General features: G+C 57.0%; 1 protein-coding gene and 1 pseudogene across 2 annotated transcripts in view; one reads left to right on the top strand and one right to left on the bottom strand.

Annotated features, from left to right (window-relative positions):
- SOX10 (SRY-box transcription factor 10) overlaps positions 1 to 7,473 on the bottom strand; it is a 13,629-nt gene extending 6,156 nt beyond the window's left edge. Inside the window, exons 1-3 of the mRNA XM_009217269.4 lie at positions 7,256 to 7,473; positions 6,268 to 6,782; positions 802 to 1,070 (exon numbers count right to left, since the gene is read on the bottom strand). Coding sequence (XP_009215533.4) covers positions 802 to 1,070; positions 6,268 to 6,698 — 700 coding nt within the window. The 5' untranslated portion in view covers positions 6,699 to 6,782; positions 7,256 to 7,473. The remainder of the gene's footprint in view (positions 1 to 801; positions 1,071 to 6,267; positions 6,783 to 7,255) is intronic.
- Positions 7,474 to 7,545: 72 nt separating this feature from the next.
- Positions 7,546 to 11,051, top strand: LOC101026953 (annotated as a pseudogene). The gene has a single exon (XR_161849.5). The product of XR_161849.5 is annotated as an uncharacterized LOC101026953 (transcript).
- The last annotated feature ends 4,767 nt before the right edge of the window (positions 11,052 to 15,818 follow it).

The following is a 15,818-nucleotide window of genomic DNA, read 5'->3' as shown; positions in this document are numbered from 1 at the left end:
AGTTTTTTGTATTTTTTAGTAGAGACAGGGTTTCACCATGTTAGCCAGGATGGTCTCGATCTCCTGACCTCGTGATCCACCTGTCTCAGCCTCCCAAAGTGCTGGGATTACAGGCTTGAGCCACCGTGCCTGGCTGCTCTCGAACTCTTGACCTTGTGATCGGCCTGCCTCGGCCTCCCAAAGTGCTGGGATTACAGGCGTGAGCCACTGTGCCTGGCCAGTTGGCCTCTACAGACTCTTTTTTTTTTTTTTTTTGAGACGGAGTCTCGCTCTGTCGCCCAGGCTGGAGTGCTATGGCCGGATCTCAGCTCACTGCAAGCTCTGCCTCCCGGGTTCCCGCCATTCTCCTGCCTCAGCCTCCCGTGTAGCTGGGACTACAGGCGCCCGCCACCTCGCCCGGCTAGTTTTTTGTATTTTTTAGTAGAGACGGGGTTTCACCGTGTTAGCCAGGATGATCTCGATCTCCTGACCTCATGATCCACCCGTCTCGGCCTCCCAAAGTGCTGGGATTACAGGCTTGAGCCACCGCGCCAGGCCTAACCTCTACAGACTCTTTAACTGGCCCTCTTTGCCCAGCAGCAGTGACCCCTTGGATCAGCCCTGACCAGAGCCATCTTGCCCAGCCACTGCCCCTGGCACTGGAACCCCCATGGAGCTCCCTCTGGGCCCCTGAAGCTCTGCTGGGGCAACTGCACAGCCTGGCACAGTCTCCCTAGAGTCCAGGGTCTCATTGCCATCCAGCCGTCTCCTCTCTCCACTGACTGGCCTTGCCCCACCCTCAGCCCTGTCATCAGCACTCACCTGAGGGGTGCTCAGGGTTCCCATCTGACATGGGGGAGCCCTCTCCTGGGTGCCGGTGGTCCAAGTGGGCACTCTTGTAGTGGGCCTGGATGGCGGCGGTCCCACCTTGCTCCGCCTCCCCACCGGGACACTCTGCCTCGCCTTGGGCGGCCTTCCCGTTCTTCCGCCGCCTGGGCTGGTACTTGTAGTCCGGGTGGTCCTTCTTGTGCTGCATACGGAGCCGCTCAGCCTCCTCGATGAAGGGGCGCTTGTCACTTTCGTTCAGCAGCCTGGGGTGTGGTGGGAGGCGGAGAGGACGGCAGAGGGGCCCCCGTGAGTGCCAGAGCACTCCAGGTTGGCCTCCCTCTGAGTGTCCGTCTTGGAAGATGTGAGGCCCTGGGATGGGGCACCCAGAGGACAGGACCTGGGGTGGGGGCTGTGCCCTATGATTTATGGACTGAGAGATGTGAGGCCCAAGGAATACAGCCTCAGAGGACTATGATCTCTGCCCCCAAAATCTTTCACGGGCTGGAGGGTGAGAGGGGTCAGCCTGCTGCTCCTGGCAGGAGTTAGAAGTAGGAATAGAGGTTTCAAGGGGCAGATGCCAGTTCAAGGAAAGGAAACACTTTCTTATCATCAAAGCTGTCTGCAAGTGGAATCGGCTACTTCATTAGGGGGTGAGCTCCCTGGGACTGAGGGTGGGTAACAGAAGCAGCGTGGCTGGGGGAGAGCTCAGTCTCTGCTACTTACTAGCTGTGTGTGTGACCTTGAGCAAATTACTTCTCTGAGCCTGAGTTTCTTCACCTATAAAAGGATGATAACATCGGCTTAACTTGGGTGTGGGATTGGCCAGAATAATGGATGTGAAATGCCTTGCACCAGAGCCTGGGAAGTGGGCTGAGCACCTTGAGAAAGAGGTGCTTTTCTTTCTTTCTTTTTTTTTTTTTCTGTGAGAGAATCTCACTCTGTCACCCACACTGGAGTTCAGTGGTGCGATCTCAGCTCACTGCAACCTCTGCCTCCCAGGTTCAAGTGATTCTCGTGCGTTAGCCTCCCAAGTAGCTGGAATTACAAGCATGCGCCACCATGCCCAGCTAATTTTTGCATTTTTAGTAGAGACAGGGTTTCACCATGTTGACCAGGCTGGTCTCCAATTCCTGACCTCAGGTGATCCGCCCACCTCGGCCTTCCAAAGTGCTGGGATTACAGGCATGAGCCATTGTGCCCGGCCCAAGAGGTGCTTTTCGATTTTTTATTTTTTGTTTATTTAGATACAGAGTCTCACTCTGTCACCCAGACTGGAGTGCCATGGCGCGGTCTCAGCTCACTGCAACCTCCGCCTCCTGGGTAGCTGGGACTACAGGCACGGGCCACCATGCCCGGCTAATTTTTGTATTTTCAGTAGAGACAAGGTTTCACCATGTTGGTCAGGCTGGTCTTGAACTCCTGACCTCAGGTGATCCACTCGCCTTGGCCTCCCAAAGTGCTGGGATTATAGGCATGAGCCACCGTGCCCGGCCCCGAGAGGTGCTTTTCTAATGCTGCTTGCCAGGGTGGTTGGACAGGAGGATCTAGGGGTGGCCTCTCAACTCTGGGTCCTGATTGTTTGAATTCCACTGTGGTGGAACTGAGGGGGCAGATGTGGGTCCTCTTTACTATGGGTCGGGGCGGGGGGGCACTGCCTCCTGGGGAGGATCATATATCCTTGTCCAGAAAATAACAGAGGGTAGAGGAAGCTAGACTCTCCTCAGACCCTGGAACAGTCCCTGAAACCAACACATGGAGAGAAGAAACCCTGAAGCCAGCGCCCTTGCCACCAACTCCAGCCTCAGGCCAGGGTTGGAGGGTGGAGGGTGTTCAGGGTTTGGCTACTCCAGGGTGAGGAGGGCAGGATGGGGTACCTTACAGAGGGGGCCAAGGGGAAAGTCCACAGATTCTAGAATCCCAGACCTTGGTACTGAGAGTCCATGAGGCTTTGTGGGAGCAGCCCTGTCTGTCAGTCCGGAGGGCCTCTCTCTCCAGCTGCCCCACCCCTCACACCCCAGTGGGTGCCCTCTTCCCCCAGTCAGCAGAAGGCCGAGCCCTCCCTCCCCAGGCTGGGCGGGGGTGGTCATGCCAGGCACCTCCTAGCCGGCAGCAGCATTCCTCTGCGGCTTAGCCTCCCTGTCTACTCCCCCTACCCCCGCCCTGAGCCTAGCCCTAGCCCCAGCTTTCTCAAAGGGTCCCTCCAGCCGAGACTGTCAGTCAGTGTACACACTTAGGACAAAGATGCTGGAGCAAGGAATTGAGAGTCAGGGAGTGGGATGTGGGCACCCTCTCTGATGGCTGGGACCAGGGAAGGGGGTGGAGCAGGCCTTGAGGGTGTGACTGGGGAGAACCCACAGAGGAGAGAGCTGCTCCGCCAGCAGTGGGCCCCAGCAGAGGGGCTTCTGGGATGGCTAGGGACATGGGACACAAAGCTCACTCTCTCACCCATCCTTCCCTTGCCCCCTGCTCAGCTGGCATCAGCAAGAAAGTGACAGGGGCTAGAAGAGAGGGAGGATTCCAACATCAGATTCCACTGCCACCTTCTAAGCTAGTTCCCAGCATTAGCCTAACCCTGACAGAAACCTAAGCCCGGGACCACTGCCATCCCCGACCCCAGCCCCCTCCTCCACCAGCTGTGCTGGACAGCTGATTCCACCTCCAACCCAACCCCAAACCCAGCCTGCCCACCATGTAAACCCAATCTCCAGCACCAGTCCCCACTCAACATTACCAGCCCCAAACCCCCCATGTCACCCCCAGCTCTAACTCCAAACTCAGTCCTCATTTGCACCTTCCTGTCAGCCCTCTTTCTCCCTGGTCTTCCAGGTTTGGAATGGGGGCGAGAAGAGGTAGGCTGATTCCTCACCCAAACTGGAAACCCCACCTGGGGAGCTCCCACAGTGGGGCACTGAGTGCTGCTACATATATCCTGCTAGGCCAGGGGCATACGAAGACTACCTGGGGAAGGGCCTGTGGCACTGGGAACAGGCTGGGTAACCCCCACCACACAGGAGGGACTCTTGCCTGTGTCCGCCTTTCCAGTTTCTCGGCTCTAGTTCTTTCCAGGCAGGTCAGCCAACCCACAGGCACCACCCTGTGATCAGCCTCTACTAGCCCCTCCCCAGATGGGCATCAAAAGTTAGCGTGACTGTTGGGGCTCACACGGCCCCTTAGGACCTGGGCTACAGTGTGTCCGATCCCACACTCCCTTGGGGCACTCCACACAGTCTGTGTGTATCTCTCTCTTTTTGGTTTTAAGACACTTGTTTTTTAGCTCTGCCTACCTAACCACCCCCCTTCTTGACATCCTGGGAATCACAGCTTGAGGAGGTTTCAGGAGAAGCCCCTGGAGCCATTGGCCAGCCCAGTGCATACCCACAGGTCTCTCAGGACCCCCCTCCAGGGTCCAGAGAGCCACCATCTGTTGGCATTGCCTTTGATCCTTGCCATGGTTCTGGCCCTGTCCTCCCCCTGGGATTGGGTCCTCAGCTAGTAGTGCCAGTTTTCCTGACTGCCACACCTCAGGCTGGCTCATGTGCACACAGCTTGAGTGATGGCCAAGAATAAGTCCTCCTGAAGGGAGTTCAAGCCCAGGGTTCTGGGCTGGGGGAACCTGGGGACAGGGACAATGGAGGAGCCAATCTTAAACCCTTGGCAATGGGAGATAGAGGGAGAATTAGGTCCGTCCTTGCTTTGACTCTCATTGGGCTCGCACTGTGGTCTTCTCATGGTCCTCAGGGTCTGCCCTGTCTGTATGTCTCTCCTGGTTGTCTGTTTCTCACTTGCTCTTCTTTGTCCCCTGGCACTAAAGGTACTAGCCTGGGCCAAGCCCCACCCAGATCTGGATGGACCTTGGGCGGAGGAGCTAGCTGTGACCTCTACTCTTGAGCAGAACTGGGCTGTCTGGGTCCACACAACGGGCTGGTTGCTGAGCCCTGGGCCTGCCCTGGGTGAGCAGGGCACTGAGGGCTGAGAAGGGGCAGGGGAAGGGGCACCAGGTCTTCAGCAAACACATGGCAAGAACAGGCCAGGGGGCTGGATGTGAATCTTTTGGTCTCTTGGAGACCCTCCTGCACCTTCTACCACGCTAAGTTTCTAGACCCAATCTCCACCCAACTGTGGTCAGCACGGGGAAGGGCAGTGGAAGAGAGCTGGGCTCCTCTGACAAAGCCCTAATTTTCTGGAACCCAGATGCTCCTTACTCTTGTTCTTATCTTCTTGCTTCCCCACAACATTCTGACCACTCCTCAGAGGGTAGGTGATCCACCACTGTCACCAGGGTCGGAGGAAGTCCTCTGGACAGAGAGTATGGGAGTCCTGGGTTCTGGCCCTGGCTCTGCCACTAACTTCTATGTGACCTTTGCAATTCCTTTGCCTTTCTGGGCCTGTCTCTTGGCCAGTCTAGCGGGAATCAGGTGACTGCTACCGACTCACATCTCCTGGAGTCCCTGTTCTCTTTCGGAGCTGCTCTGGCATTCCCGGGGTGGGAGTAGGGGGTTGCCTTGTTCCACACATCCCCAGGAGGCCTGGCTGAACCCCAGACCTGAGTCCAGGGTGGCAGAATTGTTCCCTGGGGGGGATGTTTTTCCTAGAGGTGTGGGCTGGTCCCAGGGAACCTGGGACTCTGAGGGCCCCTGGGCAGGAAGGGGGCCAAGGTTTCCTTCTGGCCAGAGTGCTCAGTTCCAGCTCTGGGGCAGGGGGGAAGAGGTTGCTCAACGTTGGGGTGGGGCCCTGGCAGGGAAGATGGCGCCGAACTGGGAGAGGGAGGAAAGGAAAGAGATCAACTTGGTGGCTCTGGGGCAGAGCAGGAGGGGGAGGCCCCTTTCTGTGTGTCCTCTCCCTAGGAGGATGAAGAAGCCCCCAACTCAAAGGAGGGTGGGGTCAGAAAGTCCCAGGGAAGACCCCAAGGATAGGATGAGATCCTGCAGCAGCAGAAACATTTGTACCCGCAGTTCTTCATCCCCCACTCTTCCAAAGACTCTCATCTGAATTCCTTGTTTTCTTTGAACCTCCCCTGAGTTCTCCATCTGACTGCCTCAGTTTCCCTGCATCTCCAGCCAACCCTTTGGTTCTTTCCAAGCGTTTCCCTCGAATCCTCCTGACCACAGCAGCTGGTGGCATGAGTGTGCATATCTGTGGGCAGGGAGTTAGTGAAGGCTTCCTTCCCTTTCTCCGAAGCCCCAGGCCCCACGGTCTGCCACCCCCAAAATTCCAACCACGAGGGGGCGCCTTCCTGCCCGCCGCCCGGTGGGAAGACCCGGCCTAGGCTGCTGGAATTCGGAGTTCTAGGGTCCTTGTGGTGGAAGGGCGGGCGGGGTCCCCACACCTGGTCTTCCAGCCCTATCCAAGGAGGACTGCCAGGCAGTCCCGCTCCGGGGTGCAGGAGGCCGGGCCGCCTCGGCTACCCTGAATCCACCCGAAGCCAGAGGGCCCGAGCCCGGGGGGCGGTCGGGTGCTCACCTCCAGAGCTTGCCCAGCGTCTTGCTGAGCTCGGCGTTGTGCAGGTGCGGGTACTGGTCCGCGAGCTTCCTGCGCGCCGCCTGCGCCCACACCATGAAGGCGTTCATGGGCCGCTTGACGTGCGGCTTGCTCTTGCTGGCGCCGTTGACGCGCACGGGCATGGGCACCAGCGTCCAGTCATAGCCGCTGAGCACCTGGCTGACGGCCTCGCGGATGCACACGGGGAACTTGTCATCGTCCGCCTCGCCGTCCTGCTGCTCCTTCTTGACCTTGCCCAGCTCGCCAGGCCCCGGGCTGGCTCGCAGGCCCGATCCGCCGCCGCCGCCGCCGTCGGGCCCTAGTGAGGGCGCGCTCCCCGGGGACAGGCAGCGGGGCTCCTCCGAGCCTACGGGGCTCAGCTCCACCTCCGATAGGTCCTGCTCCTCCGCCATGTCGCCCCCGGCCGCCGCCGCCGCCGCCTCGGCCGCCTCCCCCGGGCCAGCCGCCGGGGTCCTCGCAAAGAGTCCAACGCCCACCTGGATGGAAGGAGGGCGCGATGGAGCGACCGCGCGCGCAGCCTCGAGGGCGGCCTGGGACAGGACGCGGGGACAGCCCCGAGGTGGCGGCCCTTCCTAGCTCCAGCTAAACCCACTCTGGCCCCTGGGGCCCACGCACATGCCAGACTCTAGGTGGGTGCGTCCTGCCTCTGCGTCTTCCCACCACCTGGTCCCAACCGTCTCTTGGTGTGGGTGGCTTTTTTTTTAGCCTCCTTTTTTGGGTGGAGGTTTGTTGATGATAGGAAGAAAAAAACGGAACCTTTATTTTGCTCTAATCCCGGCCCCTGGAATTTCCCACCTTTTCTCTCACCTTTCCTTCTTCCCTCAGCCTGCCCCAACGGGGTTTAGAGGAGAGCCAGGTGGAGGGCAAGGGCGGGGTGTCGCCTCTCTCCACCCCACCCAGCAGGGTCCCAGGCCTGGGCGGGCCAGGGAGGAGCAGGCTGCGCACTCACCTCCTCGGACCTCTCCTCCAGTCTGGGGCTCGTCCTTAGGAAGTGGAAAACCGTGTCCCAAGGTGTGCGGTCCAGCTCGGGGCTGGGGGGTAACGCTGGTGGGCTGGGAGGGAGGGGCGGGGGGCCCTGAGCCTCAGGCCACGGCCTCGTTAGGACGGAGCCTGAATCCTTACCACCAACCACCCTGGCCGGACAGCCCGAGACTGACTGAGCGACTGAGCCGCTGCAGAGGGCTGGGGAAGGAAGGAGGGGGAGAGGGGGGAGGGGGAGAGGAGGGAGGGAAGGGCAGAAGGTGGAGCCTCCAGGCTTTCCTTCATCCCCAACACTCAGGGCTCCTCCACCCGGAGCCCAGGCCCCCCCACCCAGCTCCCTGCCCTGCTGCCCAGGCCCATCTCGCTGGGGCTTAGCTTGAGCTTAGTCCGGGAGGCGAAGGGGAGGTTAGGCCGGGGAAGGAAGAGATGTAGGATGGAGGCTCAGAACCTGTTGAATGGAAGAAAACTGGGCCCAACCGGGACTCCCAAAGTCTGCCTCAGGTGGCAGGATGGGCACTTGGCAGGGAACTAGGGAGAGACGTGAAGGTGGTGAGGGTCCTGCGGGCCTGTGAGGGTGGCAGGCCCGAGCTGCTTCATCTGCAAAATCCTGTTGAGTGCCTACTGTGTGCCAGGCACTGATGCCCAGCTCCTCACCCTGCCTCCCATCTTTTCCCAGGCGGCCCTTTCTGCCCCATCCTGTACAGTGTGAGGGACTTCTCAGGGCTCCCTCTGAGAAGTGTAGAGCCCCAGCTTGACCCCCGGTCTGTTCTCTGCAGACACCCAGCACACACACACGGGCTGGTCTGGTTCAAGGTGGAAACACAAGACTAAAGCTGCCAGGAGGCCAAGGTGGGACAGGGTAGGGTCCTCTCTCAGTAGGTCTTGGAGGCATTTTGGGTTCCTACTTCGTGGGACCCAACTCCTTCCACACTGGGCTCACCCTGTCTTGGGAGAGGATGGGGGAGTACTAGTCCTGGTTGTCACGAAGTCCTCTATTCCCTGACCCCAAGAAGGGATGGGGACTTGCCCTGCCTCTTCCCTCCTCTGCCCACCTCTCCCTCCCTCCCCTTTTCTTTCCTGGCCATCCTCCCGTGACACCTTTTCCTCTCTCTTTCCTAGGCCTCTCCTCCAAAGGTCACAGTGCCGTACTCTTAACTGAGGGCAGCCCTGCCCGGGTGTTGAGGCCGAGGTGGGGTGTATGTGGGGTATGCAATGGAGCCGGGGCCACATTGGTGACCATGTGTGGTTCTCAGCTCCTCAGTAGCTGGGCAAGGCCCCAAGCCCACCCCAAGGGGTCCTGTCTGGAGTTGGAGTGGGCTACAAGGGGTCTGGGAGGCAAGGCCTCATGCTTGGGAAAGGCCAAAGGGATGTGGGGGGTGGGTAATGGGACACAATGAGGTAGTCACACGAGGCAGAGGCATGTTGGGGGTGGGGGGAGCGGACACTGGAGCACACACACACACACACACATGCTCACACACACAACCAGCCAGACAATCGGGCCAGTGTGTCTGGGGCCTCGGAGCCCAGTGAATTAGGAGTTTGATAAGGGTTTTCTCTTTCTCTCGCTTGCTGGCCTTGGACAATCTCCCCCCAGTTTTCCTCGACGCCACCCCCGGCGCTGCCAACCCTCCTCCCCCCGCCTCCCTTCTCTTCCCTGTGCCCAGACTCTTGTTCGGGGCCTTGAAACAGTGAGCTGTCTTTGTTCGAAATACAGGTGAACGGCAATCATGTGATTAACACACACACACATAAAAAGCTTTTTAACAGCGCCCGCTCGGCCTCAGAACCGCCCGGAGAGGAGCCGCCCTGGATGGACAGAGGGACGAGGGACGAGCATCTACCCAGTCGTGTCCCGGCTGCCCCGCAGTCGCCTCCAACACCCGCTGCTGCCCGCCCGCTGCCTGCCTGCCTGGCATCTCTCTTTCCCGGTGGGTCCCCACTCATCCTTCCACCCCTCAGTTCCTCCTCTTTGAGGAAAGGGCCTCCCCACTCTCTGCCATGTCTGTGACTGGCCTGAGACCCCCCTGGGGCAGGAGGGGTGGTTGTGGAGGGAAAGAGCCCAGAGTTAGGAGGTGGAATGTGGGGTCCCACAGCTGCCCCCTCTCTAACTCCCTGCTTCCTCCTTTGCCCTCCTTGGCCCAGCTGGGCCAGGATGGGGGTGGGGGTAGCAGTGGGCACGCTCTGTCTTCAGGAAGCCACGCTAGACAGAAGGGGCCACTCCCTCTCTGTCTCCCTTGTCCCCGCACAGACACTGCCTTCCTCTCAGGGCTGTGCTGGGCTTTCTGCTGAGCAGTGTTGGGTGAGGCAGGTGGGCCTGCAGGGGGGTGGGAAGGGCTGTCAGATGACCAGTGCTGTGTGTGTGGTTGGGGCCCCTGCTGCGAACACATCCCTGCCCACCATGCTGGCAACTGGGATCCCCTCCATCCCATCCCAGACCCTGGGAACCCAGTGTTCTCCAGCAGGGGAGGGTGAAGGACCCACACTCATTCCTGAAGAGCAGGGAGCTTGGAGAGGGGAGGGATGCTGGCTGAAGACACCTGGGCCTCTGCCCCAGCAGGACAACAGGAGGGCCAGTGTCACCTTCTGCTCCTTTCCCTGCTGGGGGTGGCAGGGGTCCCTTTACCCCTCATTCTTGACCCTTCCCCAGGGATGCCTTGACCCCCTTACCCCACCCCCCATCACCTCTCTGTCCTGAAGTGAGGGTTTGTCACCGTCCATGGCAAGGTGTGGTGCCTGGTGGGCTCTGTAACCTGCCCTCTCTCTGGGTGTTTATTCCGCAGCAGAGAGGGGCCTGTGGTCTAAGCGTAATGGTGGAAATCCAGGCTTCCTTCCATGGCCCAAGGAGGCCTTTCTAGAGCAACAGAGTTTTCCTGGGACTTGGCCTGGCTTTTGTTAAGGTAGGTCCTAGATTTACTCAGAAGATGGGCCCCGGAGAGGAGGAGAGGAAAGAAATATCTGTCAGTCAAACATGAAACCCACTGATGACACTGCCTGGCAGAGCTGCCTCTGGTCAGCAGTTACCCTTCACCCCCTAGCTCCCAAGTCCTCTTCCTGAGGGAACCGGCCCTGCTTTATGGAAGGCTCCACCTGTGTTCCGCACCCTGGGTCCATGGTCCCTCACCTGTCACATGGGGTAATGGTCACCCTCCCTCTCTGCCTGCCCTGCAGGATACACTGAGATGAAGGTCAGGAAATCTACTGGCTGCAGAGCTAGGCGCCATGCAGGAGTGAGGGACGGTCTGGTCAAGTTGAGGCTCTGCCCCCGCCTCAGTTTCCCCACACAGGCATGAGACTGTCTTCCTGACTCTCAGAGGACAGGGCTGAGATGGGATGAAGGAACACAGGGAAAGCATTTAGCACCTCTGAGTGCTGTGTGGATGCGACCTGGAGGGTCCTGGCAATCCACTCTTTAATTCTATCTGGCCTGTGCATCCTCCTACCTCCAGTTGCCCTGTGGGGGCCTTTCACAGGGCCTGGCTTGTGGATGTGGGGTTTGGCGTAGGGCAGTGTTTCTCACATGGGAAGTGCACTGGGATTCTTCAGGTTGGGGTGGGGCCTGCGGTTCTGCATTTCTAATCAGTTGCCTAGGACTGGCTCTAATTCTTGTTGAATTTAGAATCACTTGTGGAATTAAGAAAAACATACTGGGCCAGGCATGGTGACTCATTCCTGTAATCCCAGCACTTTGGGAGGCCGAGGCGGGCAGATGACCTGAGGTCAGGAGTTCGAGACCAGCCTGGCCAACATGGTGAAACCCCATGTCTACTAAAAATACAAAAATTAACTGGGCGTGGTGGCATGCACCTGTAATCCCAGCTACATGGGAGCCTGAGGCAGGAGAATCACTTGAACTCAAGAGGTGGAGGTTGCAGTGAGCCGAGATGGTGCCACTGCACTGCAGCTTGGGTGACAAGTAAGACTCTGTCTCAAACAAACAAACAACAACAACAAAAACATACTGGAGCCCAGATCCCACCCCAGACAGGTTGATTCTGAATTTCTGAGGCTGAGGTGCAGGCTTGAAGTTCCCGGGGAAATCTTCACCGAGTCTCTGGATGCTGAACCAAAATCACCAGGGATAGAGGAGCGGGCTTCGGTACTGGACCCACCAGCCAGGCAGGTTATACTGGGGTATCCAGAGAGCTTCAGGGTGTGGCAGGGGAGGAACTATGCACTGGGAAGGTGGAGGGCCGATGGGCACAGGTTAGTGGTCGAGGGCAGCATAGTGACAGACAGAAGCCGCCCTGTGGGTCTTCAGCCGAGTCTGGGTGCACTGGGGTGGCTGTGGGAGTTCCCCTGAGCAATTTCTAGGCCACCTCCACCTTTGGATAAGGCTGTGTCATCCTCAGTCTGGGGTGCAGCGGAAAGTGACTCGAAGTCAAGAAATCCTGCCACTAATACCCAAGGGGCCTTAGGCAAATCATGCTATTAACCTCTCTGGACTAGGCTTTTGCATATGTACAATGCTGATAATCTTATGCACCTGTGATATCCCCAAGTGATGAGAGAATTGAATAAGAATACACACACACACACACACACACACACACACACACACACACACACACCCCTACCTAGCATAGTGACTGTGACTGCTCAATAAATGTGAGTCAGAGGAAATCATTTAGCTATTAGGCCAGCACTGGGAGGTGTGGAGATGCTCACCTCAGGTCAAGTGCACAAGTATTTACCGAGCAGCCACCGCAGCCTCACCGTCAGGAGTTTGTAATTTGCCTTTTAAATCCTAATGTCAGACCAGGTGGCACTCCTGCTTGGGATGACAAGCTCCTCTGTCATGGGTGGGCCTCCTGTGCTATGCCCTTTAACAGCGAAGGCGACGCTCTAGGGCCTCCCCAGGTGCTGGCTCAGCTCTGAGGGCTCCTGTCATCGGACTTCATCCTCCCAACAACCCTATGAGTAGATGCTATTATTCTCATTTTAGGAAGGAAACTGAGGCACAAATTGATTCAGCGATGGGCCTGAGCTTGCCCAGCAAATGATGGTAGGATGTGGACTGGGACCTGTGGTTGGTCCCAGCCCAACCTCTGATCACTCTGCTTTACTGCCCCTAGGCTGCAAGTGCAGCTGCAGGTATTCCTGCTCCTACCTCCTTTCCTTGCCTGGGCCTTTGGGCCTGCTCTGCCTTCCCCTGGAGCACTGTTCTCCCGCTGCCTCCTGGCGATCTAGGCACTGCTGCAGCCCCACTGAGAGGTCCACTTCTGGGACACACCTTGGGCACCTTGGTTGGAATTCTTTTCTCTATGACTTTCCCTCAGAGGAGTAGACACCTTCAGATATGCTTTGCCTCCGTATTGCATGGCCTAGAGGACGGGCCAGTCTCCACTTCCTATTGGGAGCCCCTGAGGCCATGCTCAGCCTTGGCTCACCTTCCCTGAGCTGAGTTGCTGTCAGAGTTCCAAGGAGGAAAAGATCAGGGAGGCTGGAGTGGGCAGGAGTGGCTTCCTGGAGGCAAAGGGCCTGAACTCTGGGGGAGGAGGATGGCATTCCATGGCTTGTCCCAACAGGGGCTCTCGCCCCTCCCTGTTTCTGGTGCAAGCTGAGGGTCTCAGACCCAGGCCAGGAAGGCAGCTCTTGGGGTTGGAATCTTCCTTCACTCCCAACTCCACCCTTTCTGGAAACCAGGAAGCTGGAGCCAGTGCCCTGCACTGCCTCTGGCAGCCCGGCCTCTGCCCTCTTCTGAGAAGCCTTCAGAGAAGTTCACTGCCCGTTCCTGCCATCTGTACGCAGCTGCTGGAAAGCCCTTCCTGGCGTCTACCCTGAGCCTTTCCAGCTGCTGGGAATTTCTGTGAATGTATCCTCTGTGCAAGGTACTGGGCCAGGAGTTGGGGCTGGGAGGTGAGAGAGACCAGACCTTGGCTTTGAGGAGTTGAGGGTTTGATAGGAGAGACCTACATAGAAACCTGGAACCTGGCCCAGCCAAACAGGCAGCTGGAGCTGGGCCTCTGGACCCCAAGGGCTGGGGTCAAGACCCAATGGCTGTAGAGGCCCTGTGTTGCCTTGGCAACCTTATTCCCTCTCTGGGCCTCAGTTTCCCCATCTATAAAACGAGTGGCAGGCTAGCTGATCTCTGAGAATGTTTCCATATTTGATAACCCATGAATTGTGTTTCAAAACAAGAGGCCCATGCCTGATCCAGTGTTTGCAAGGTGATGCCTCAGACCCTTAGTGTTCCTCAGGACACTGGTAGGCATCTCTTGAAAGACATTTGGGAAACACTGCTTTCTGCTTCCTCTTTTTAGAAATGCAAGGGCGGGAAGTGGTGGTTCACACCTGTAATCCCAGTACTTTGGGAGGCCAAGGTAGGAGGATTGCTTGAGCCCAGGAGCTCAAGACCAGCCTGGACAGCATAGTGAGACCCCAGTCTCCATTATTATTATTATCAACATTATTTGAGACTGAGACTGACTCTGTTGGCCAGGCTGGAGTGCAGTGGCATGATCTCAGCTCACTGCCACATCCACCTCCCGTGCTAAAGTGATTCTCCTCCCTTAGCCTCCCAAGTAGTTGGGACTACTGGTGCACACCACCACACCCAGCTAATTTTTTGTCTTTTTATTAGACGGGGTTTCACCATGTTGGCCAGGCTAGTCTTGAACTCCTGACCTCAAGTGATTTGCCTGCCTTGGCCTCCCAAAGTGCTGGGATTACAGATGTGAGCCACCGCGCCTGGCCACCATTATTTTTTTTTAATTTAAAAAGTGTTTAAGTAAAGAGATGCATTGCCTCTAAGCATGCTAAAAGTTCTGAATTCTGCAGTTAAAAACTGCTCTTTGTTTAAAATATTTAATATGAATCTTCAATTTATTATTCTATTATTTTTTACCACCTATTAACATCTTGTAGAGTTTTTGATGGAAACCAGTTTCACCCTGTTCTGGAGAGGACATAGTTGCCTAAGGTGGACGTGGAGGCACCATGGCCTCTCAGTGACATGTGCATGTTCCTTACTTTGGGGTCACCTTGCCTTGGTTTCTAACTCTGTTCAGACCTGTTTGACATGTACCAGGTGACTACTCAGTGTCAGGCCAGGGAAGCAGCTGAATAGAATATGGCACTGACCCCCAGTTCCCTGTGTTTCCATGCCTTCAGAGTTCTCATTGTCCTGAATTGTCCCTGCTGGGGTGTGGACTTGGGGGCTGGGTCTTTCCCGCCTCCTCTGTGGTGCCTGTTACATAGGAGTGATGTCAGCAGAGGAAGGGCTTGCATGGAAGAGAATGTGTGCAGGCAGCATGCGGGGAAGGAATGAGCACACGCTCCTGAGTCAGACACTCCAGGTTTAAAAAACATTGTTAGAGATGGGGTCTCAAACTCTTGGGCTCAAGTGATCCTTCCTCCTCAGCCTCCTGAATAGCTGGGACTACAGGTGTGTGCCGCCATGCCTGGCTCTAGCCCCAGATTTGAATCCTGACACCTCCATTTGTTAGCTGTGTGTCCTTGGCAAATGAATGAAGGTCTCTGAGTCTCAGCTTCCTTCCAGGTTGTGGTGAGGATTAAAGCAGATAATGTATGTAAACACTTAAGACAGGGTCTGGCGCATGACAGAACCCAGTAAATGGTGGCTATTGTTACCAGCAGCTTGGGGATCTGCCGCCAAGGTGGCTGTTGGTTGACCTTGGGTTTTAGAGTAGTCATTGCTTCTTTTTTTTTTTTTTTTTTTGAGACAGTCTCACTCTTTCACTGTGTTGCCTAGACTTGAGTGCAGTGATGTGATCTCAGCTTACTGCAACCTTTGCCTCCCAGGTTCAAGCAATTCTCCAGCCTCAGCCTCCCAAGTAGCTGGGATTACAAGTGCACCCCACCACACTTTGCTAATTTTTTTTTTTTTTTTGAGACGGAGTCTCGCTCTCTCGCCCAGGTTGGAGTGCAGTGGCCGGATCTCAGCTCACTACAAGCTCCGCCTCCGGAGTTTTTAGGCCATTCTCCTGCCTCAGCCTCCCGAGTAGCTGGGACTACAGGCGCCCGCCACCTCACCCGGCTAGTTTTTTGTATTTTTTTAGTAGAGACGGGGTTTCACCGGGTTAGCCAGGATGGTCTCGATCTCCTGACCTTGTGATCCGCCCGTCTTGGCCTCCCAAAGTGCTGGGATTACAGGCTTGAGCCACTGCGCCCAGCCACACTTTGCTAATTTTTATATTTTTAGTAGAGACAGATGGGGTTTCACCATGTTGCCCAAGCTGGTCTCAAACTCGTGACCTCAGGTGATCCACCTGCCTCGGCCTCCCAAAATGCTGGGATTACAGGCATGAGCCACCGCGCCCGGCTCCCCAGCTAATTTTTATATTAGTTATTGCTTCTTATCCCGTCAAAATGCTGCCCTCAGATGTTCCCCATCTGCTCCCAGTCACCACGGAGGCTGCAGAGCCAGGGCCGATGGCCATCCATCGAACCAAAGCAGAAGGGGAAGCAAGTGACCAAGCTCACATGACTGTTTAGTCATGGAATTGGACATGTCTGCTGTGACGTTTTATCCCCAGGGTTCCTGGGGACCTACCCTAGGCAAGCTCCTG

Source organism: Papio anubis, chromosome 16 (assembly GCF_008728515.1).
Source record: "Papio anubis isolate 15944 chromosome 16, Panubis1.0, whole genome shotgun sequence".
NCBI lineage: Eukaryota > Metazoa > Chordata > Mammalia > Primates > Cercopithecidae > Papio > Papio anubis.
The sequence above is the reverse complement of the archived record's forward strand: the minus strand, read 5'-3'. Positions and strand labels throughout refer to the sequence as shown.